At 35.9% G+C, this 24,633-nt stretch overlaps 2 protein-coding genes across 4 annotated transcripts; both read right to left on the bottom strand.

Annotated features, from left to right (window-relative positions):
- Positions 1–920: 920 nt before the first annotated feature.
- LOC143896674 (peptidoglycan-recognition protein LC-like) lies at positions 921–7,145 on the bottom strand. 3 transcript variants are annotated; one of them, XM_077404651.1, is made up of 5 exons: positions 6,030–7,145; positions 3,893–5,456; positions 2,096–2,272; positions 1,334–1,497; positions 921–1,260 (listed from the first exon to the last, which is right to left on the bottom strand). In XM_077404651.1, exons 2-5 carry the CDS (start codon positions 4,224–4,226, stop codon positions 1,108–1,110), a joined length of 828 nt encoding a protein of 275 aa, XP_077260777.1. In that variant the 5' UTR covers positions 4,227–5,456; positions 6,030–7,145; the 3' UTR covers positions 921–1,107. The 3 variants fall into 3 exon arrangements, with proteins under 3 accessions (XP_077260777.1, XP_077260775.1, XP_077260778.1); XM_077404652.1 differs by having other exon boundaries at positions 1,061–1,235; XM_077404649.1 differs by having other exon boundaries at positions 921–1,497; positions 6,030–7,143.
- A 3,279-nt stretch (positions 7,146–10,424) lies between these two features.
- Positions 10,425–24,123, bottom strand: LOC143896589 (uncharacterized). Its single transcript, XM_077404540.1, has 6 exons — positions 22,403–24,123; positions 16,409–16,818; positions 12,989–13,162; positions 11,945–12,592; positions 10,943–11,590; positions 10,425–10,562 (listed from the first exon to the last, which is right to left on the bottom strand). The coding sequence occupies exons 1-6, from the start codon at positions 22,414–22,416 to the stop codon at positions 10,492–10,494; spliced, it is 1,965 nt and encodes a 654-aa protein (XP_077260666.1). The 5' UTR covers positions 22,417–24,123; the 3' UTR covers positions 10,425–10,491.
- Between the last annotated feature and the right edge of the window lie 510 nt (positions 24,124–24,633).

Below are 24,633 nucleotides of genomic sequence, written 5' to 3'. Positions count from 1 at the left end.
TTACCATAACTTTTAATGTGGAGTTCTTTCTGGTAATATTTCTTCTATCACTTTTTCTACAGCATCTTTTTTTGGACCTCTCATTCTTTTATCACAATATTGTTTTTTCTTTTTTTTTCTTATTTCCTCTTGCATTTTTAATTTGTTAAATTTTCTATTGTATGTAGATCGCCATCCGCGCCACTGTGAGATGAGTACAAAATAATGTTTGACGAGTGGAAAAAAGATGTACAGGAATTGAATATGTATATGTTTCTTTATTTAACAAATTATAGGCTCGTTAAATGTACAACAAATTACATTTTTTTAAATAGTAATACATACAAGATGTTCCCCAAAATTAGATACTAAAACATTACTGATAAATCCGGTATGTATTATAAAATAGAATAACGTATAACTGTTACGCGTTGACATCTTTATTTCTTTATACAAACTACTGAATGTAGTAATCTGGTGTTTGGACATTAGTGAATGCGTGTGGTTGACTTAAAATGGACCGCTTAACATTCTTTACTGATATATATATCCTGTATTATGCATGATATATATTTTCATAGCGATTTTCAATTCTAATATTTATTTAACAGCCAATTAATTTTATTATAATGTTCAACCAGAATAATGCCTATTATCATACCTCCGCCACACAATATATTTTTATATACGACATTTCCTTCCTTTATTCACTAATTAGCTTGATCTAATTAAATTTATTGATGCAAAATTTGTAAGGACTACCTCTTTTGTCATATATTTCGTTGTATTTGAGTTTAAGAAGATTTTATAATATATTTGGAACGAAAATAGTAGATCCGCGATACTTATATTCAGTTAACTGTTATCTGAACTTGTTGGAATTATATCTAACTAACATAAACAAGTAGCAACTACAGATTTAAAGAAAAAAAAGATGTAAATATTTTCAGACACAGTATTTTATTCACAATACCTTAAATTTTCAAGCTATCTAAGGCTCGGATGACCAATGAGGCCACTTTATAATTTCATTATATAAGGCATCTCCAGGACTTTTAGTGCTCCTAACTTGTCGGTGACCTAACAGTTTATAGTCGGGCGCGATCTTTCCGGCTTTGACGCCGAGTTCTATGATCTTTTGCGCGGCACGTAATTGTAGTTTCGGCGGTACAACCGAAGTGAAATCACCGATGAAGGAAATGCCAATGCTTCTGTTGTTATAACCGCGGGCATGGGCACCGACGTAGTCCCAATTTCTGCCAACATATGCGAAGCCGTCACCTCCGACGAGAAAATTATAGCCGATATCCAAAAAATTGTAATCTTTTAAATGCGTGTACTGAACAAATCTCACTTGGAATGCACACTCTGGTAGCGTGGTACAGAATGCTGTCACAGTGTGACTAATAATTACATATGATACTGGCAGCTTCATTTTTGTTAGAGGTTTCAAAGGCGGCTCCGCATCCCATTCGTCCCTGTCGACAAAGCGTAGCGAAGTGTCCGTTCCATTATTATCTGAAAGTTATGAAAACACATAGTACATATCATGCGAAAGGTTCAAGATATACCATGCAAACAAATCAATTAAAAGCTCTTTAATTTAATACACCGAATGTGTCAATGTTAATCGGATGCATATACGCGCCAATTTTAGCTTTAAAATCTAGAACATTATTCTTATATATTATATATGATAATGCAAATATATATATATATATATATATATATATATCTAGGTCCAGAGGTATGTTCCGGGACTGTTTACGTTTTTTTGAAATGTACAGTCCTGTAATATAACGCATATATATGTAATCAGATTTAAAAACTGTCCCGAAAATTGCCGTAGGACATCAATTTTTTCCAGGACAGTTCTGGAAACTGCCAAATGTCCCGGAATATACCGATATCAAAAATAAAAGTCCCGGAACATACTTCCGGACCTATATATATATATATGACACGTGGAAAGCAAGAAAGATGCGCTTTTAAGTAGCCGAAATGAAATAAATACAAATATTAGAGTGCAAGATACAGATTTTAAGTTTACAATCGTGATAAGATAGCGTTTGCCTCCATGTCGCGCTTGCAAACGTTTTTAAATATAGACAATTACCCTCGGTCGATGAATCTGGAATTTCCGATGGAACCGGCGTGGTCGGTTTGGGCGGTGCGGGAGATACGTCCGGATAATGAGTAAAATGTACAGTTATGGGCACTACAATAGCCAGAAGTATTAAGGTTATAACGCACGAAAAAATCGCGCGTTTCCACGTCCAGAGCCAATGCGTCACTAGAATAATTACAAAAAGCTGTATTAAAACGGTTGTTTCACGAACTACTTATTATATTACGGCACGTGTGTATACGAAAGGAGTATTATATATATAATTACATTAAGTCTTTCACGTAAAGCATTGTAATTCTTGGTCGGTACCAATTTTTTGTTATTCTATGTTCACAATCGAGTAAAGAATTTGCGACATGCAATATCTCGTCAATCTATGCCAGGAATAGCATAATATATACGTATATACTGTGAGGTCAAAAAATAGCTCTTTTATATTTAGTTTTAATTCTTGTGGCGCGACTAAAATGTATATAACAATCATTAATGTAGAATATCGTTGATATTAATCTATATTCTGGAATAGTACGACAAGAGCATTGGTCAAAGGTTGGTCATTGGTCATCATTGAAATTACTTTTAAAAATTATTGCAGCCTGAGAGAATAGTTCTGATAACATTATTATCTTTCACGTAAGAGAAAAAATGGTTGTTCTTCCAAAAACACCCATGCTCTGATTTAGGTCAAAGTTTGTAAATAAATTTCTTTCAGATAGATAAAGACATGTTCTAAAAGAAAGAAATTATCAAAGCTACTTCAAAATAGATAAAAATCGTACATCACTGATTCTTGTCGCATTTATCTAATCGACAATTAAAAATATACTCCATTTATCCGTTTTTATATATTTGCTTTTTTACTTATCTCAAATAGTGCTATCTAACTCATAGACTTGTCTATGATCTAACTAGATATGATTAGTCAAATCGACGTCAATTCATCGATGAATGATTGATGTCGAATACTGATATATATTTTTGTCTGAATGTGGAGCCAGATGAAAGTCAATTAATAGAAATCTTACAAAATGTTCGCAATTGTTTAACTGACGTGAAAACAATTATGACGAGATCGGAGATTATACACATAATAATCAGTATTTGACATCGACTATTTATCAATGCGTCGACGTCAAATTGACGTCGATTCGACTAATCATTTCTGGCTGGATACGTAAGCAACACAAAGTCATAGAATTTGATTCTATGATGTCTTTGAATTTGTCAGATTAAAATCAGTTTATTTTTTTGTCCGCAAGTAATCATTACGTTCTACTAATACATATATTTAAAAATTTTAGGACGAATATATATATATTATATAAATTATATAAATATTATATATTAGGACGAATCAATATATATATATATATATATATATATATATATATTGATTCGTCCTAATATATAATATTTAGATACTCAAGATATTTATTACACACGCTTTCAAATTGTAAGCTTGAAAGTATATTTTCTCTTATGCAGAGGAAAAGTATTAATGTCTCGTTGCGATGATATTTATGACAGTTTATAACATATTTAGCATATTTACATTATAATTCAATTTAGTGAGTCGCAATTTATAATTTCTTATATAAAACTTTATCCAGTTGTTATTCTATAATCCAGAAACTTATGAGAGATCTGTCCTTTCTAATTATTCGGCGACTTTGTGCTTAAACATATTATACCTGCAGTGTACTTACGGAAAGAAAGAATTAAGTATTAGAAAAACCAAAAGAAATAGGCCTAAACAATCTATTGCATCGCACGATTGACTATTACCTTTATTTAATTCAGTATTTTGTGGAAAAATTGATTCATTTGGAATTTCGTTGTCCTGACTCGTCGACGATTCCGAGATATTGTCGGAGGCGTTGATAACGTCAAGTTCAATCGCATCCTGATTCGGAGTAGGATTCGTGTAACGTGTAACGAATTGGTTTATGGTAACCGGCCCATTGTAGATGGTCTCGTTACCCACACGCACATCCGTCGAATCCGTCACGGAGATGACACCGAAAATCGACGGATCGGTGTTTGGTAAGACGACGTCACCGTTTGTGGTGGCGACCGCTTGATGCTGCTGGACAATGGTCGACGATATCGACGGATTCATGATTCAGCCATCGCTTTCTTCGACATTCGTCTCCTCTTTCTCATTGTTGTCGCCTACGTCAATCCAATGCGTAGAGGAATCTTCAACGTTATCATTTCCTGGAGCTATGACCGCGGTTTCCCTTGCCGTACGTCAAGCCTCACCACGAAACCTGTCGACCGAGTGACTCTCGGCAGACACAACAGCACCGTGCTCCTGCTGCTCCTGACTCTAATAGTGATTACCGTCGAGCGTTTGCTGCTGCTGTTGCAATGTCAATGTCAACACATACACATGCGCCACGCGGAAAATTCACCTTCTTTATTATATGTCCTAAAATGCGATACGCCGCATGCAGCAGAGTACGCTCGTCGAGAAATAGCTGTAGGGTCTTTAGATAAATTTATCAGATCGCTACTATAATTTGAAATTATAAGAACCGACTATGAATACCGCGGCCTAAATGTTTGGTTTAATTCTTTGTCTTTTATTCCTCTTATTTCAAATACTTAACGAGGGAAAAATTAGTTTGGAAACGTGATTCTTTTTTTATTGTTAATATAGGATTTTTTTAACAATTTGCGAAAAACTATACTGCTTTTAAATTGTCTTAAAAATGACTTTTCCAAAGATCGTCGTTTGATATATTTAAAGCACTCGAACAAACTTGCCATATCTGCAATAAAGAATTACTATATACGTTTTCGAGTTCTCCTTGTAATATTTACAAAAGAACTGAGATATATACTGAATCATGGTTAAGATTGACTAATTGGTGGAACCAGTCATTTTAGTATCGTTGAATAAAATCGACGAGGAATATAACAGTTAGTTTCTAATCGACGACTGTAAGATGGGCTTGTTGAGTCCTTGTTCCATACAACAATAAAAAGTTTTAATCAAGAAAATTATGTTAACAAAACTTTAATGCGCGAATTAACGAAATTAGTATGAATTTTAACATCTTCTGCTATATAAACAGCAATGATAAGAAGCTTAAATAAATATTAGATTAAAAATAAAATTCAGTAAGCCAAGTATTATCTGGTATGGCAATCTTATTCAAACTTCCTCCATTAATTGAACAAGGCTTCAACGTTATGCGTGCTGCATACGGTATGGTATAACGCACTTGTGCATTTTACATATTGCGGATATTTATTAATTATTGTAAATCGATACAAATAATATACGTAAATTAAAGACATTGGATGTGTATTGCTGATTCAATGGATAAATTCTTCATTATATCTAAAAATTATACTATTTAAGTCATTAAGAATTCTTATACAAAAGCGAACACATACTAAACATCGTTAATGTACGCCATCTGTGCTTTTTTTGCATCGTATCTTTTATCTTGCATCTTTATCTTACGTTATTTTATGAATAAAAACCATCGCGAACAATTTAGAAATGTTCCAGTACAATTATTGTTCTATGTATAACTTTGTATTAATAATGTATTATTTGAATTCCGTTTTTACAGATTATGGAGATTCACGCCGGTTAAAATAGTATATGTTTCGAATAGAAGTATATGTATGTACTGTGTACATGATAAAAGAACGGCGAAGAGAAAACGATGAGTATCTTTCATAAGAAGCAGAACATCTACAACAAATTGATTTCTTTGTGAACAAATTATGGACATCAATTATACTAGAATGGACTAAACATCACAATATTATATCTTCGCCGTTTAAAATATTTTATTACGTTCAATCTGGCTGATCAATCGTATCTCGCTTATCTATGCCACAGTGGCAAATTTCTAAATTATCATAATCATGTTTTAACTCTTAATGCGATAAAATTACTTACAATTTTGGTATGATTCATAGCAGAATATGTCATCATGTTATGACATCTTCATAGCAGATATAAATAGTCCATCATGCCTTATCTTGACAAATTACAACATCAACTATAAAAGCGAAGTTTATCGCGATAACATCATATTTTGCGTACATTTTATTTTAATCGAGAACTCGTAGGTAAAATAAAAGACAAGCTCAATCGAGAAGCATCACTCATGATCAATATCCCAAATCGGCCCAGCCGATCGGCATCAACAATCCGCATTATTCGCTAAATTAAGTATTGACTGACTCGATCATACTCGAGATTACCTCGCACAAATCATCGTTCGTGCTGTTGGTGGTCACTTTGTCAACACTAAATCCACCATTAATCTATTACAAGATGTATAGTCACCGTGAAAAGCGCTTCGCGTAGTCACCATGAAAAAAACTTCATTCAATGTAGCCCTAACGGTTTTTGTCACGTTGTTGATACCATCTGCAGTTGGAGAATGCACCGTCCCACGAGAACAAAGTACAATCCGAACAAGAGTGGAATTGGATTAAGCCATTATCAGTTATCTTCATTAACACTATCAAATAAATACTGGCTTCAACGATGATGCTACGCGGGTGCTAATAAAGGACAACGCGCCTTGGAGGTGAAATCGTGGAAAGCGTTCATTTTCCCGCTCGCGAGAAGTAATGCGAGGTGAAGAAGAGAAAAACGGAGAACGGGAACAGGCGTGCACGAATCGCACAATAATCCCTTTCGCATAATAGGTCCCGTATTTAATTTGAACAATAACTCCTTGGATTCCTGACATATTTCTGTGCTGATACCATACGTGGATAGCACCGCGGTCACCGCGGTCGCATCTCAATCTATATCATTACTGCGTATTAAAATAATGCTTCCGTAAATTTAAAGCGATGCAATCTGAGAATATGTACATATGTCTTGGAAGTGCACGACACACTCGTTTTTACTGAAAAGAATGGATTTTGCGATCGCAAGCCGCTTGTCCAGCACTCATTGACGAACTACCGATGGAATCAAAGCACGAATAATGCGGCGACATTATATCTCCGTTCAATCCGACACAGAACATAGAACAGACTGCTGTTGCGTTATCTTGTCGAATGTGGTCGGAAAATCAGTGGCCCCACTCTTTGCCTCTTTCCCTTAAAACGCAGCTGCGGCATGCATATATGTGCGATAACGTCGCTTTATACGATTTTTTGTCTTTCCCGTGGAGCCAAATGGACTTGTATCTTTATTTCTATGGCGGGGATTTCTAACATATCAGTAGTGTACACGAAACATCTATATCATTCCTATTATATGATTTTTTTGCAATTAAAGATAAAAGATTATGTCATTGAAAAAAATCTAGTAGCATGAACCATGATCATATATCATATTCTTTTAGATACAATGAGATTATAAATACAATAAGATTATATGAATTGAATTGAATTTAACATACCGAGATGTCAATACATGTTTTACTTCGATATAGTATTGCTTCCTCATAGAGGAAGCTTTGTTTTCGTAAATTTCGTTTTATGAACCTTTTATTGCGCATAATATGCGTTGGGTCTAGTCAACCAAATTTAAAAAAATTATACATGAAATAGGGGTAAACGAAACAAAAAAAAAAAGATTGTTTTTTGAGTTTTTGAGCTAATATGTTCAGAGTGTTTTAAAACGTTAAAATATCGCATTTGTGTGTGTGTGTGTGTGTGTGTGTGTGTGTGTGTGTGTGTGTGTGTGTGTGTGTGCGCGGATTTGATGTTTGTGGTTGTTCTAACTTTCGCAAATATTGTGATATCGAGCTGAATTTTTTTTTTAATTAATGGAGTATCATTTAAGGAAAGTTGATATTAAATTTGGCGATAATCGGTAAAAAGATTCTTTTTTTATATTGAATTTTTAAAAATTTTAAATGCTTTTAACTCAAGGAGTGATCAACCAAATCTTAAAGACTTATATTATGAAATAAGGATAAAGAAGACTGAAGAATATAATAAAATTAGAAATAATCCAATATTTCAAAATTTATGGTAGATTGAGGCGAATCGGATTAATATAAGTTTCAAGACAATTTTCGATAGTTTTATTTTAAACGAGCTATTTTATCGTTCTAATTAGTAATCCGATTTGCCTCGGTCTACCTTATACATTTTTTAGGCAGAAATCGGTAACCCTTTCACTAATCTTCGCCAAAGGCAAATTCAAAACAATCTCCCTTTAATGATACCTTATATATAAGATTACGTGTATAACTTGTACACTTTTTAGGCAAAAATTGGTAACCCCTTCACCGATCATTGCCAAATTCAACACCAATCCATTTTCAATAATACTCTATCCATAAAAAAAAGTGTGCAAGTAGAAAATTGCACATTGCTTCGTCATAGTTTTTAAGTGTGCAAGTATTATAGAAACTTAAACATTGCTTCCTTATAGTTTTTAAGTGTGCAAGTAGAAACCTGCACATATTGCTTCCTCTATGAGGAAGCTAAATTAATAAATATTTACTAATAATTATATGCATAAAAAAAGAGGCTTCCTCATAGAGGAAGCAATGTGCAGGTTTCTACTTGCACACTTAAAAACTATAAGGAAGCAATGTGCAAGTTTCTACTTGTTTTATTTTATGATAATATTATTGAATAAAAAGAAAATATTATACTTAATAATACGATAGAGGCTCCGCCGACGGCGCCGCCGCCGACACGTAGCCCGTTAGGAATGGCCGCATTAAACACCTTTTCTCTCGGCCCGACTATTTATGGGCCAACAGAACTCTGCCTGCTCCAAAAATTTAGCTTTTTTAAACCTCCCTCTCCTTTCTATGTAAACTTTCTTTCAATTACTTGTAATTTCCTATATTTGATTTTCACTCTTGTTTCCCTTATTGCCTTTTTCGCCTCTGCTCTACCAAGCATATTTCCCTTTGTATCTGTCTTACCTTCCAAGTTAGGTCATTGTCAACGATTATGTTTGTCTCCTTTAAGATCTTCTTTTTAACCATAACTATCCTTTTCTTTTCCTTACTTTTCAGTTTCTCTGTAATCATATTTGTTCCTCTCCTTGTCCAGAATTTACCGTAACTTCTAATGTGAAGTTTCTGGTAATATTTTTTCTATCCCTTTTTCTACAACATCTTTTTTTTGAACCTCCCATTCTTTTATCACAATATTGTTTTCTTCTTTCTCTCTCTTATTTCCTCTTGCATTTTTAATTTTTTAAATTTTCTATTGTATGTAGATCGCTATCCGCGCCACTGTGAGACGAGTACAAAATAATGTTTGACGAGTGGATAAAAGATGTACAGGAATTGAATACGTATATGTTTCTTTATTTAACAAATTATAGGCTCGTTAAATGTACAACAAATTACATTTTTTTAATAATATATACAAGATGTTCCCCCCAAAATTAGGTATTAAGACATGACTGATAAATCCAGTATAGTAACTGTTGGTATATTTATTTCTTTACACTGAACTGAGTAATCTGATGTTTGGACACATTAGTGAATGCGTGTGGTTGACTTAAAATAGACCACTTATTATATATATATATATATATATATATATATTCTGTATCATGCATAATATATATTTTCATAGCGATTTTCTATTCTAATATTTATTTAACAGCCAATTAATTTTATTATAAAGTTTAATCAGTACAATGCCTATTATCATACCTCCAACACACAATATATTTTTATATACGACATTTCCTTCCTTTATTCACTAATTAGCTTGATCTAATTAAATTTATTAATGCTACAAAATTTGTAGGGACTACATCTTTTGTCATACATTTTATTGTATTCAAGAAGATTTTATATTCGAAACGAAAATAGTAGATCCGCGATATATTCAGTTAACTGTTATTTGAACTTGTTGGAATTATATCTAACGAATATAAACAAGTGGCAACTAAAGATTTAAAGAAAAAAAATGTAAATATTTTCAGACATTATGTATTCCATTCACAATTTAAATTTTCAAGCTATCTGGTCAGGGCTCGGATGACCAATGAGGCCACTTTATAATTTCATTATATAAGTTATCTCCAGTATTCCAAACTTGTCGGTCTAACAGTTTATAGTCAGGCGTGATCTTTCCGGTTTTGACGCCGAGCTCTATGATCTTTCGCGCGGCACGTATTTGTAGTTTCGACGATACAATTGAACTGAAATTACCGATGAAAGAAATGCCAATACTTCTGTCGTTATAACCGCGGGCATGCTGACTGACGTAGTCCCAATTTTTGCCAACATATGCAAGGCCGTCGCCTCCGACGAGGAAACTGTAGCCGATATCATCAAATTTATTTTCCAAATAAGAAGCCTGAATAGCCCTCACTTTGGTTGTACACTCTGATTGCGTGGTACAGTAATGTGACGGAGTACCTTGTGACCAACCAATAATTACATATGGTACTGGCAGCTTCATTTTTATTAAGGGTCTCGAAGTGCACCCCATTCGTCCCTCTCGACAATGCGAAACGAAGTGTCTGTACCATTATTATCTGAAAGTCATGAAAATATAGTTTACATAGTAAATTACATACGAAAGGTTGAAGATATACCATGCAAACAAATTAATTAAAAGCTCTAATTTAATACACCGAATGTGTCAACCTTAATCGGATGCATACGCCAATTTTAGCTTTAAAGTCTAGAATATTACTCTTATATATTATATGATAATGCAAAGTGTTTTGAAATATATATATATATATATATGACACGAAAAAAGCAAAAAAAATGCGCTTTTAAGTAACCGAAATGAAATAAATACAAATATTATTAGAGTGCAAGATACAGATTTTAAATTTACAATTGTGATAAAATAACGTTTGTTTCATGTCGCGCTTGCAAACGAAAAATTTTTTAGACAAACAATTACCCTCGATCGAAGAGTCTGGAATTTCCGATAGGACCGGTGTGGTCGGCTCGGGCGGTGCGAGAGATACGTCTGGATGATGAATGAAATGTACAGTTATGGGACACTTAGATTTGCAGCTATCTGGTCCATCCTCGCATGAGTAATGAGGCCACTTTATAATTTCATTATATAAGTTATCTCCAGCATCCCAAACTTGTTGGTCTAACAGTTTATAGTCAGGTGTGATCTTTCCGTTTTTGACGCCGAGCTCTATGATCTTTCGCGCGGCACGTATTTGTAGTTTCGACGGTACAACTGAACTGAAATTACCGATGAAGTTAATGCCAATACTTTTGTTGTTATAATAACCGCAGGCATGCTGACCGACGTAATCCCAATTTCTGCCAACATATGCAAGGCCGTCGCCTCCGACGAAGAAACTGTAGCCGATATCATCAAATTTATTTTCCAAATAATAAGCCTGAGTAGCCCTCACTTTGGTTGTACACTCTAATTGCGTGGTACAGTAATGTGACGGAGTACCTTGTGACCGACCAACAATTACATATGATACTGGCAGCTTCATTTTTATTAAGGGTCTCGAAGCAGGTTGTGCACCCCATTCGTCCCTCTCGACAATGCGAAACGAAGTGTCTGTACCATTATTATCTGAAAGTCATGAAAATTTAGTACATATCATACGAAAGATTCAATACCATGCAAACAAATTAATTAAAAGCTTTAAATACACCAAATGTGTCAATCTTTAATTGGATGCATACGCCAATTTTATAGCTTTAAAGTCTAGAATATTACTCTTATATATATTATATAATAATGCAAAATGTTTTGAAATTATATATGACACGTGGAAAGCAAAAAAGATGCGCTTTCAAGTAACCGAAATGAAATAAATACAAATATTAGAGTGCAAGATACAGATTTTAAGTTTACAATTGTGATAAGATAACGTTTGCCTCATGTCGCCCTTGCAAACGAAAAATTTTTTAGACAGACAATTACCCTCGGTCGATGAGTCTGGAATTTCCGATGGGACCGGTGTGGTCGGTTCGGGCGGTGCGAGAGATACGTCTGGATGATGAGTGAAATGTACAGTTATGGGACACTTGGATTTGCAGCTATCTGGTCCATCCTCGCATGAGTAATGAGGCCACTTTATAATTTCATTATATAAGTTATCTCCAGCATCCCAAACTTGTTGGTCTAACAGTTTATAGTCAGGTGTAATCTTTCCGTTTTTGACGCCGAGCTCTATGATCTTTCGCGCGGCACGTATTTGTAGTTTCGACGGTACAACTGAACTGAAATTACCGATGAAGGAAATGCCAATACTTTTGTTGTTATAATAACCGCAGGCATGCTGACCGACGTAATCCCAATTTCTGCCAACATATGCAAGGCCGTCGCCTCCGACGAAGAAACTGTAGCCGATATCATCAAATTTATTTTCCAAATAATAAGCCTGAGTAGCTCTCACTTTGGTTGTACACTCTGATTGCGTGGTACAGTAATGTGACGGAGTACCTTGTGACCGACCAATAATTACATATGATACTGGCAGCTTCATTTTTGTTAAGGGTCTCGAAGCAGGTTGTGCACCCCATTCGTCCCTCTCGACAATGCGAAACGAAGTGTCTGTACCATTATTATCTGAAAGTCATGAAAATTTAGTACATATCATACGACAGATTCAATACTATGCAAACAAATTAATTAAAAGCTCTAAATACACCAAAGGTGTCAATCTTTAATCGGATGCATACGCCAATTTTAGCTTTAAAGTCTAGAATATTACTCTTATATATTATATGATAATGCAAAGTGTTTTGAAATATATATATATATATATATATATATATATATATATATATATATATATATATGACACAAGGAAAGCAAAAAAGATGCGCTTTTAAGTAACCAAAATGAAATAAATACAAATATTATTAGAGTGCAACATACAGATTTTAAATTTACAATTGTAATAAGATAACGTTTATTTCATGTCGCGCTTGCAAACGAAAAATGTTTTAAATAGACAATTACCCTCGGCCGATGAGTCTGGAATATCCAATGGGACCGATGTGGTCGGTTCCGGCGGTGCGGGAGATACGTCCGGATGATGAGTGAAATCATTTATGGGCACTACAATAGCTAGAAGTATTAAAGTTAGAACGCACGATAAAACCGCATGTTTCCACGTCCAGAGCCATTGCGTCACTAGAATAATGTAGACACAAAGCTGTATTAGAATGGTTGTTTCACGAGCTACTTATTATATTACGGCACGTGTGTACGCGAAAAAGGAGTATTATATATAATTACATTAAGTCCCTCACGTAAAGCATTATAATTCTTGTTTGGTATCAATTTTTTCTGTTAGGTATATTCTATTCACAATTGGGTAAACAATTTGCGGCATACAATATCTTGTCAATCTATGTCAGGAATAGCACAATACGTATACTGTGAGGTCATTTTTTATATTTAGCTTTGATTCTTGTGGTGCGACTAAAGTGTAACAATTATTATTAATGTAGAATATCGTCGATATTAATATATATTTTGAAATAGTATGACAAAACCATTGGTCGAAGCGGTGTAATGACATTTGTGACATATATCATTGAAATTACTTTTAAAAGTTGTTGCAGTCTGAATAGTTCGATGACATTATTATCTTTCACGTAAGAGAAAAAATGGAGGTTCTTCCGAATAAAGCACCCATGCTCTGATTTAGGTCAAAGTTTGTAAATTGGTTTCTTTCAGATAAATATAGACATATATGTTCTAAGAGGAAGAAATTATTGAAGCTACTTTTAAAATAGATAAAGATCGTACATCACTCATTCTTATCACATTTATCTAATGATCGACAATTAAAACATATACTCTATTTATCCGTTTTCATATTTGCTTTTTCACTATCTTAAATAGTACTATCTAACTTATAGACTTGTCTATGATCTAACTAGAGATGATTATTCAAATCGACGTCAATTCATCGATAAATGATTGATGTCGAATACTGATATATATTTTTGTTTGAATGTGGAGCCAGATGAAAGATAATAGAAATCTTACAAAAATGTTCGCAATTGTTTTACTGACATGAAAACAATTATGATGAGATCGGAGATTACAAAGATAATAATGGGTATTTGATATCGACTATTTATCAATGCGTCGACATTAAATTGCCGTCGATTCGACTGATCATTTCTAAGTGGATACGTAAGCAACACAAAGTGTTGAAATCTATATATATAAGTATCGTCATTTGTCTGTATGTACGCGAACTGCTCATTCGTTAGTGGACCAAATTTTTATCAAAAATATATGAAATAGGAGTAGAATTTTCCGGGGATGAGAATGTCGTGGTTAATTTTTCATTACCGATCTTTTTGGAAACCGGTTCCGAAATTTTTCCAATTTTTCGGGAATTAATTGACCGAATCGCAAAGAATTATATATGAAGTAGAGGTAGAATTTCCCGGGAATTGCCATAAAGTGTACAATTTTTCGTTACTCGATCTTTTTGAAAACTGGTTACGAAATTTTTCCAATTTTTCGGGAATTAATTGACCGAATCGCAAAGAATTATATATAAAGTAGAGGTAGAATTTCCCGGGAATTGCCATAAAGTGTATAATTTTTCGTTACCAATCTTTTTGGAAACCGATTCCAAAATTCTTCCAATTTTTCTGGAAATAATTGACCAAATCTCAAAATATTGTATATGCTGATTTTTTTTAAACCGCGAGTTTAATTTTTTTATTAATGTACTGATTTTCGTGAAACGTTTCTGATTTTTGTTTAAAAAAATGTAGGTAATTTTTTAAAAAATGTACATTAGAAGACGGTCAAGATGATCTATTGCTAAGAGCAGCACTAAATTAAGAAATGGAGGATACTGCAAAGGCAAAAAAAAATAAATCTTTTTTTTTATAATTTTCGGGAATTAAATCGTTCATCGGTCGATTAGTTTTAAATGAAATATGTTTTATGGAGGATTTCTTACCGATTTTCTGGAATCCGGTTTTTTTAATTTTTCGGGAAATAATTGACCGAATTTCAAATAGGTATATATGAAACAGAGGTAGAATTTTCCGGGGAGTGCTATAAAGTGTATAATTTTTTGTTACCGATCTTTTTGGAAGCCGATATCAGAAATTTTTCAAATTTTTGGGGAATTAACCAGTTACTTCAATTCGTGACTGTCGCGAGCAATTAAGACCGGTTTTTGGAAACCGGTTACGAAATTTTTCCAATTTCTCGGAAAATAACAAGTAGTTCGCGGTCAGACAAACAGACATACAGACGTCAGATACTTGTATATATAAATAGGGGTAGAAAGAACTAAAGAATGTAATAGAATTAGAAAAATGGCTAATAGTAAAGTGGTTTATGTAACACGTGCATGGAAAGTGGCCCATTGCGCACGCTACGCATGCGTGATAGACTTCTTTCCACGCACTTGCAACATAAAATAGGGTATGCAAGTCGTGCGTAAAGATGAAAATTTCCGCAAACTTTGAGATATCAAGCTGAATTTTTTTATGGATAATTTTTTTTATGGATAATTTTTTGTTACCAATTTTTAAAAACCGGTTTTGAAATTATTAAAATTTTGAGAAATAATAAGTATTAATTGACCAATTTTTTTGAAACTAGTGCCAAAATTTTTTAAATATTTGGAGGATAAGTTTAATTTTTTATTAATGGATCGATTTTCTTGAAACCGGTGCCAAAATTTTTCTAATTTTTTGTTGATGATTTTGATGAAATTGGTACCAAAAAATTACTTTTTTATGGAAATGGCTACTATGGGATTAAAAATTGGGTTTTATGGGGTTCTATTGGTGCTCCTAATTAATGAATGAGTTTGAGGAGAAGGGAATAGATTTTGAGCCCGCGCAAAGCGCGGGCAAAAAATCTAGTGTTTACATATAACACGAAGAAAATTTGATTCTATGATGTCTTTGAATTTATCAGATTAAAATAAGTGTCCGCAAGTAATCATTACGTTCTACTAATTTAAAATTTTTAGAACGAATGTTGATATTCGTCCTAATAATATATAATATTTAGATACTCAAGATATTTATTAAACACGCTTTCAAATTGTAAGCTTAAAAGTATATTTGCTCTTATGCATAGGAAAGGTATTAGAGTAATGTTTCGTTGCGATGACATTTTTAACAGTTTATAACATATTTAGCATATTTACATATTATATTATAATTCAATTTAGTGTGAGTCGCGATTTATAATTTCTTATATAAAACTTTATCCTGTTGTTATTCTGTAATCCAGAAACTTATGAGAGATCTGTCCTTTTTAATTATCCGGCGATTTTGTGCTTAAACATACCTGCAGTGTACTTACGGAAAGAAAGAATTAAGTATAGAAAAACTGAAAGAAACGGGCCTAAACAATCTATTGCATCGCACGATTGACTATTACCTTTAGCTAATTCAGTATTTTGTAGAAAAATTGATTCATTTGGAGTTTCGTTGTCCTGACTCGTCGACAAATCCGAGATATTGTCGGATGGGCGGATAAGTTCAATAACATCCTGATTTGTAGTAGGATTCGTGTATACGAATTGGTTTATGGTAACCGGACCATTGTAGATGGTCTCATTACCCACACGCACTCCTGTCGAGTTCGCCACGGAAATGTCGCCGAAGTTCGACGGATCGGGATTCTGTAGGATGACATCGCCACTTGTGGTGGAAAATGCTTGGTGCTGCTGAACGATGGTCGACGATACCGGCTGATTCGTGATCCAGCCGCTGTCTTCTTCGACATCCGTCTCCTCTTCCTCATTGTCGTTGTCTACGTCAATCCAGTGCGTAGGGGAATCTGTAACGCTACCATTTCCTGAAGTGACGACCGCGGTTTCCCTCGCCAAGCGCTCAGCCTCATTGTGAGACCTGTCGTCCGCGTGATTCTCGGCAGACACAACAGCACCGTGCTCCTGCTGCTCCTGACTCTAGTGATTACCGTCGAGCGTTTGCTGCTGCTGTTGCATCAATGTCAACATGCATACACATGCGCCACGCGGAAAATTCACCTTCTTTATTTTATGTCCTAAAATGCGATACACCGCATGCAGCAGAATACGCTCGTCGAGAAACAGCTGTAGGGTCTTTACTACTATAATTCGAGATTGTAAGAACCGACTATGAATACCGCGGCCTAAATGTTTGGTTTAATTCTTTTTCCTCTCATTTCAGATACTTAACGAGGGAAAAATCAGTTTGGAAACGTGATTCTTTTTTTATTGTTAATATAGGATTTTTTTTAACGGTTTGCGAAAAACTACGGCTTTTAAATGATCCTAAAAATGATTTTTCCAAAGATCGTCGTTTGATATATTTAAAGCACTCGAACAAACTTGCTAGATCTGCAATTTCGTTTAGATTTAAAATTTTATTTAGTTAAAAAAATTACTATACGTTTTCGAGTTCTCCTTGTAAGATTTACAACAGAACTGAGATATATATATACTGAATCATGGTTAAGATTGACTATAATTGGTGAAACCGGTCATTTTAGTACCGTTGAATAAAATCGACAAAAAATGTAACAGTTCGTTTCTAATCAACGGCTGTCGGATGTGCCTTTTGAGTCCTTGTTTCATACAACAATAGAAAGTTTTAATCAAGAGAATTATTAAACAATAATGAGTATTGGACTCCCGAAATATAATATAAATATCAGGAAAGGCTATAGGAGTCAGACGCAGTTGTCAGTGCGTAAAAAAACTTTTTTATATAATATATTTCACTGAAGAGAGATGGCTCAATCCCGAGCAGAAACGTTTGAATATATATTCGATTGATAAAATCGCTTAAGTTTTTTTACGCACTGACAACTGCGTCTGACTCCTATAGCCATTCGAGAGAATCATGTTAACAAAACTTTAATGCGCGAATTAACAAAACTAGTGATCAAGGAACAACTTCTGCGATATAAACGGCAATGATAAAAACCTTATTAAATAAAATATTAGATAAAAATAAAATTCAATAAGCCAAATATATTATCTGGTATGGCAATCTTATTCAAACTTCCTCCATTAATTAAATAACGCTCCAACGTTATGCACATGCTGCATACGGTACGGTATAACGCACTTGGTGCATTTTACATATTGCGGATATTTATTAATTATTATAAATCAATACAAATTATATACGTAAATTAAAGACATTGGATGTGTATTGCTGATTCAATGGATAAATTCTTTATAATATCTAAAATCATACCATTTAAATCATTAAGAATTCTTACGAAAACGAACACACTAAACATCGTTAATGTACGCCATCTGTGCTTTTTTTGCATCGTATCTTTTATCTTGCATCTTTATCGTACATTATTTTATGAATAAAAACCATCGCGAACAATTCAGAAATGTTCCAGTACAATTATTGTTCGATGTATAACTTTGTATTAATAATGTATTATTTGAACTCGTATTATTTTTACAGATTATGAAAATTCACGCCGGTCAAAAAAATAGTATATGATAAAAGAACGGCGAAGAGAAAACGATGAGTATCTTTCATAAAAAGCAGAACATCTACAACAAATTGATTTCTTTGTGAACAAATTATGGACATCAATTATACTAGAATGGACTAACTTCGCGGTTTGAAATATTTTATTACGTTCAATCTGGCTGATGAATCTTATCCCACTTATCTATACCACAGCAAATATCTAAATTATCATGGTCATGGTTTAACTCTTGGTACGATAAAATTACTTACAATTTTGGTATGATTCATAACAGAAGATGTCATCATGTCATGACAACTTCATAGCAGATATAAATAGTCCATCATGCCTTATCTTCACAAATTACAACATCAACTGTAAAAGTGAAGTTTATCGTGAAAATATATCGTATTTTAACGTGCATTTTGTTTAATCGAGAAGTCGTAAGTAAAATGTAGAACAAAACTCGATTGGAAAACACTCGTAATCAGTAACCCAAATCAGCTCAACCGGTCGGCAACAATCCGCATTATCTGCTAAATTAAGGATTGACTGATGACTCATAACTCGGGATTACGTCGCACAAATCACCGTTCGTGCTGGCAGCAGTCACTTTGCCAACGCTACGTTCACCATCGATCTATGGACGACATGGTGTCGACGGTTGTTACCGTGGAAAGCACATTCGCGTAAAGAAAAACTCTATTCGATTTTTTTTTTGCGGTTTGTTTCCTCGGTTGAGGGAAATTTAGTGCCTTCAGCCCCTCCCTGGAGCTATATAACACAACGATGCTTGACCTAGGTTATTATTTATCTTCTTTGTCTCTTCCTTTATTATCTTTCCTCTATTCCTGAACTGATAGTGTATAAGGTAAACGGCCCAGTTATAGGCACCTTTATAGCAGCGGCCCTGATTTTCTATTATTTACGAACGCGATATATTGTTAAACCCCAAACAAACTATTTTAACACGTGCATTAAAGCTTTCTGAGTAAGATTCACCTATATTTTTAGTTAAATCATTCAGTTCTAATAAATAAATAATTATTTTTATAATGCTCGTTACTGCCGGCGTTTTTGGCACTATCGAAGTGCTCTGCCGCACTTTATGGCACCAACGGGCCCAATTTTCGGCACTTCGAGACGTCACAGTTACTTAAATTGTCCTGCGTATAATTTTAGCTGTAATAATCAATGTTTAATTACTAATTAGCTCTCTTGTAGGTATTATATTTTGTCAACCTCTATGCAAAAACTACATATAATATAAGATATATGAGATAAATTAGCTACCTTCGAAGAGTCCAAAGTCTCCATCACTTTTTCTCTATCTGTGCTTACTCTGTTACAACAGATTTTTTATATATTACATTAAAATACAAAAAATAAGACAGGTGAAAATAAAACACAGAAAACAAACTTTATCTGTAGCGTAAAAAAAGTGTCAAAATGTGTTGAATAATTAATAAATTTCAAACAAATTTCATAAAAATTCATTAGAATTATTTTTTTCATAAAAAATGTTTTTTATCATAAATTTTCGAGTTACAAGTATCAATAAATCTACCTCAATTTCTAGAATAATAAAGCAAAATTGATGATGCAACATATTACAAACTCTGTGCCAAAAAGTGAAACATAACCTTCATTACGTGACGCACTTCTTGGCATCGGGAATTTAAGGGAAAAACTAACATACAGATAAACTATTACTTATCTAATCGATAATGTGATTCGTGCTGAACATGTTCATATAACCATTATGACGTTTTAATACTTACATAATACTAAAAATCAGCAGTTTGACGTTCGCTACCACTAAGGTGTGTCACCTAGGAATGCCCTTCGGGAGCCACTGAAACGCGCGAGTCGCCCCATTCACTGTCGGTAATTTAAGTACGAAACATTTAAAAAAAAAGTGTTTATGCAATAATCAACAGTAAAAAACGCTCTTTAATTTGCTTGTAATTTTTTTAATATTTGACGAAAACTTTATTTATTACAAATATAAATGTACCGTCGGTGCCGGAAACTAGGACAGTGCCTGTAACTGGGCCGTTTACCTTATGTGTATGTGTGTAAGTGTAATTGCGTGTTAAAATGTCCGCGATGTACTAAACTCGGGATGCCGTAGGTACGTTAGGCCCAAAGAACTGCGCGGATCACTTCCCCCTGCGGCTATGTGTATATGTATGAGCGTTAGTGTAATTGTGTGTTTATGTCCGCGGTGTCTTGAACTCGGGATGTCGTAGGTACGTTAGGCCCAAGAAACTGCGCGGATCACTTCCCCCTGCGGCCAACTCTATTCGATGAAACTCTAATGGTTACCGACACGTCATTGACACTTGACACCACACCTGCAGTTGGGGGATGCTCCGTCCCGCAGGAACAAAATACAATCCGAATAAGAGTGAAAATAAGCCACTATCACTTATTATCTTCGTTGCTACTATCAAATTTGAAATTAATATACTGGCTTCAGCGATGACGCGACGCAGCTGTCGAAGAACGACGCGCCTTTATTATGCTCGTTCTAGACTGGAGGATGATCCTACTCGCGGCTCATCCTAGTGAGTAGTGTAAGACGGGTAAAAATCATGGATAATCAATGATTTTTATCCGTCTACAATACTGACTAGGATGAGTAATCGCGAGTAGGATCATCCTCCAGTCTAGAACGGGCATTATAATTAGTGATGAAATCAGCGTTCGTTCTCGCGAGAAGCAGAGCGAGAAAAAGAACAGAAATACGGAGAACGCGCGTGAACTGACGTGCACGATAATCCCTTTCGCACAAAATAGATATTCCCGTATTTAATTTGAATAATAAAACGCCTTGGATACCCCCCTGTGCTGATATTGGGCCAATTCTTTTTAGTGACACGAGTCGACACAAACATCATTCTATCCAATGGGTGGCACCGCGGTCACCGCAGTCGCATCTCAATCTATATCTACGAATTAAAATAAAGCTACCATAAATTTAAAACGATCTAAAAATATGTTGTGTATATTGTGACGACGACGACGATGTCCTCACGGTCTCGCCGGCCGTGGAGGAGCGCGCCGTCGCTTTCTTCACTAGAGATCTCCTTATAATTCGCGATATTCCTCTCCGAAACCCAGATGGTAGCTCGACTGAGTATTTTAAGGATGTAATGTTGGGCGCCAGGTGCGATTCCTCGCACCACGATACACGAGATCGCAGTATTCTCTCAGGTGTGAGTTTCTTCGGGTAATCGCGGTCGGAGGAGGAGAGGGGACGTAGCGCAGTTAACACACGCAACTAGCAATAACACAAATATAATGTATTTGACAGAAAAGATTACGCGAGAATACATCAGCAAGTTGTTTCAGACTAAATCGGTGAATTACAATCTTAGAGAGAAGATTACTTCATAATAAATCGGCAGGTTTCTTTAAAATGAATCGGTAAATTACAACTTTTCTCTCGGATATTTTTATGCGGACCGCGGAGACTATAAGATACAATAACGCGGAAATTAGCCTAAGGACGCAACTTATAAGACGCAGTTACACTACCGCAATACACCATACGCGATTACACGAACGCAAGACACGATACCTACGCGCGACGATTTTCCAACGACCGAATAACCATCCGCGACGTCTCGCGAATGGTCCCAAAATGGCGAAAAGCACCAACGATCCAAGACAGGCGCCTCACGCCCCGGGACGTGATTGCGCGAACATTCCTCCCCCGTTCAGCGACAATACGGTCCACCTCGGCGCGAAGGACACCTCGCTACATTACGCACCATGCAATGGTTACACAAAACGTTATTACACGAAACTCTAAGCCACGACAAAAACTACAACGCATCACACGGTGACTGTCGGCCGCGTACGATATTTTTCGGGCAGGGCGATCCCACATTACTCTGTTAGCCGTGCCCTCCGTCAGTATTCCATTTAATAATTACTTACTCGGTAATACTCATCTGCACAAACGCGATGCTACAAAATACTTCGCGACACAGTACGCGATTCTCTTAGCATGCTTCCCGCGACTCTACGCGGCTCTCGGAAGGGCCCCGGCCGTCAGAACGATCTTACGTGTACCCCAACGTGGGTTACGAGGTGCTCGAGTAGTGGCCTTACAAATTCCGCAAGCTCGGCTGCCGGTCCTCTCGGGATGTCGTCCCTCGCCACGCCGACACGACAGACGACAGTGACGATCCTCGATCCTCTAGCCCGGCGGGATCACGTCGGGCCGGGGGCCCGCGCCTGCGCGCGCCGTGCTTGCAAGCCCTCCTTGCCGATCAGCCCTATTAGAGTCCCTTTATAAGAGTCTGGACAGACTTTGGGAGTGCAACAACATGGCGTGAATGTCACGTATATAGGGACTCTATTCTAGACGCCCTAGATGGAAGAAAAATACTATGGCGTCGATGACTAAATCGTTGTATTGTTGTGATATCGTGAGAGAATTCTACAGAGGCTGTGAGAAAGTGTGAGTTTGTCTATATTTTTATTTTGACTTGATAGAGATAAGATAACCAAAACTTTAAAATACCTGAAAAAAATATTTCAATAAAATAAATTATAATAGTATACAACAATTTATTGATAGAGAAAATTACGAGATGTATATATAGATAAATGCATGACAGTTTTTCCTAAAAATACAATAGAAATGTAGGAAATAACAATTCCGATCGGAATCCATTTCGAAAAGTTCCATAATACGCACCCTGAGAGAGGCTCCTAAGGCTCGTTATTTTACCGCTCGTGATTGGTTCCGCCATGGTGTTGCACGTCCAATGAAAATAAGGACCAGTCTGTCCAGACTCTTATAAAGGGACTCTAAGCCCTATGCGAGCCGAGCGCCTCCCGCTTCCGTCGGCGCCCCTCGTGGCTTCCTCGCTCGCCGGCGGCAGGTTTGAAAAGCCTATTCTCGAGTCCGGCTGACCGGGCCGCGACTCTGGTGCCGGTTAACGACGGCCAGGCTGGCCAGGCCTTGGCTCCGTCGACCGGTAGGCAATGCCCCGTGGCGATCTCCCTCCTTCGCGATCCGGCAGGCTTCATCCCAGCGAACATCGGGACTGATGCGCTCGCCCTGCGAGACGCTCCAAGCAACGTCGGCATACGGGCCCAACCGTGACCCACCCGCTGGCCAACTCCTACGTAGAACGCCTTCCGTAAACTCCCACGGCGCGACTCAAGTCGTTACAATTTCCTCCTGGCCATCTACTCGATACCTGAAATCCTCGGAAATAATATAATGTACCGAATTCTAACGCTGTCGCCCCGCCTCGCTCCGGTGGAGACGACATCCCGGACGTTCCCCCCGGTCGAGCTATCGTCCGGACAGGGGACGTTACTTATGTCACGTCACAATATATATTCCGGAAGTGCGCGACGCTCGTTTTTATCGAAAACTGTGAATTTTACGATCGCAATTCGCTTGTCCAGTACTCATTGGACGCGTTCAGCAGACACAACTGTTGCACAACTGTTGAGTTCGTTTTATCAACACTCTGCATTGATTGGTTGGTTCTAAAAGTAAGAGCCAATCACGTTCAGTTGCTACTGAGCGGCTTGGTCTGCTGAACGCGACCATTGACAAACTACCGATGGAATCAAAGCACGAGTAATGATCTCGACATTATCTCCGTTCAATCCGACACAGAACAGACTACTGTTGCGTTTTCTTGTCGAATATGTGCTCAGAAATCGTTGGCCCCACTCTTTGCCTCTTTCCCTCAACCACAACTGTTAACCACATAGCTGCGGCATACATGTATGTGCGATAACGTTGTTTAGACGGTTTTTAATCTTTTCCGTGGAATCGAATGAACTTCCTTTCGATGACCTAAGATTTCTATAACACCAGTTGCATGCACGAAACATATCTATATTATTTCCATTATATAATTTTTTGTAATTTAAGAAAAATTATAATTAACGCTAATAATTATATCACGATATTTGCCTTCAATTAAGAGGCAGGGGTATTTAAAAAAAATTTGGAGCTCTCGTAGAGAGAAAATCTTTCTATACAGAAACAAACTTATAATCATGCAAGTTATATGTATAATTATATATCTTAAAACCAATAATTTAAAAAGATAATGTTTTAAGAGACAATTTTTCATATCTTTGAAAAAATTTAGCAGCATTAACCAGATAATACAATATTCTTCTAGATACAATGA

The sequence above is a fragment of the Temnothorax americanus genome, unplaced genomic scaffold (assembly GCF_048541705.1).
Source record: "Temnothorax americanus isolate GAGA-0224 unplaced genomic scaffold, ASM4854170v1 Scaffold19, whole genome shotgun sequence".
Classification (NCBI taxonomy): Eukaryota; Metazoa; Arthropoda; class Insecta; order Hymenoptera; family Formicidae; genus Temnothorax; species Temnothorax americanus.
This window is presented reverse-complemented; position numbering and strand designations above follow the sequence as displayed.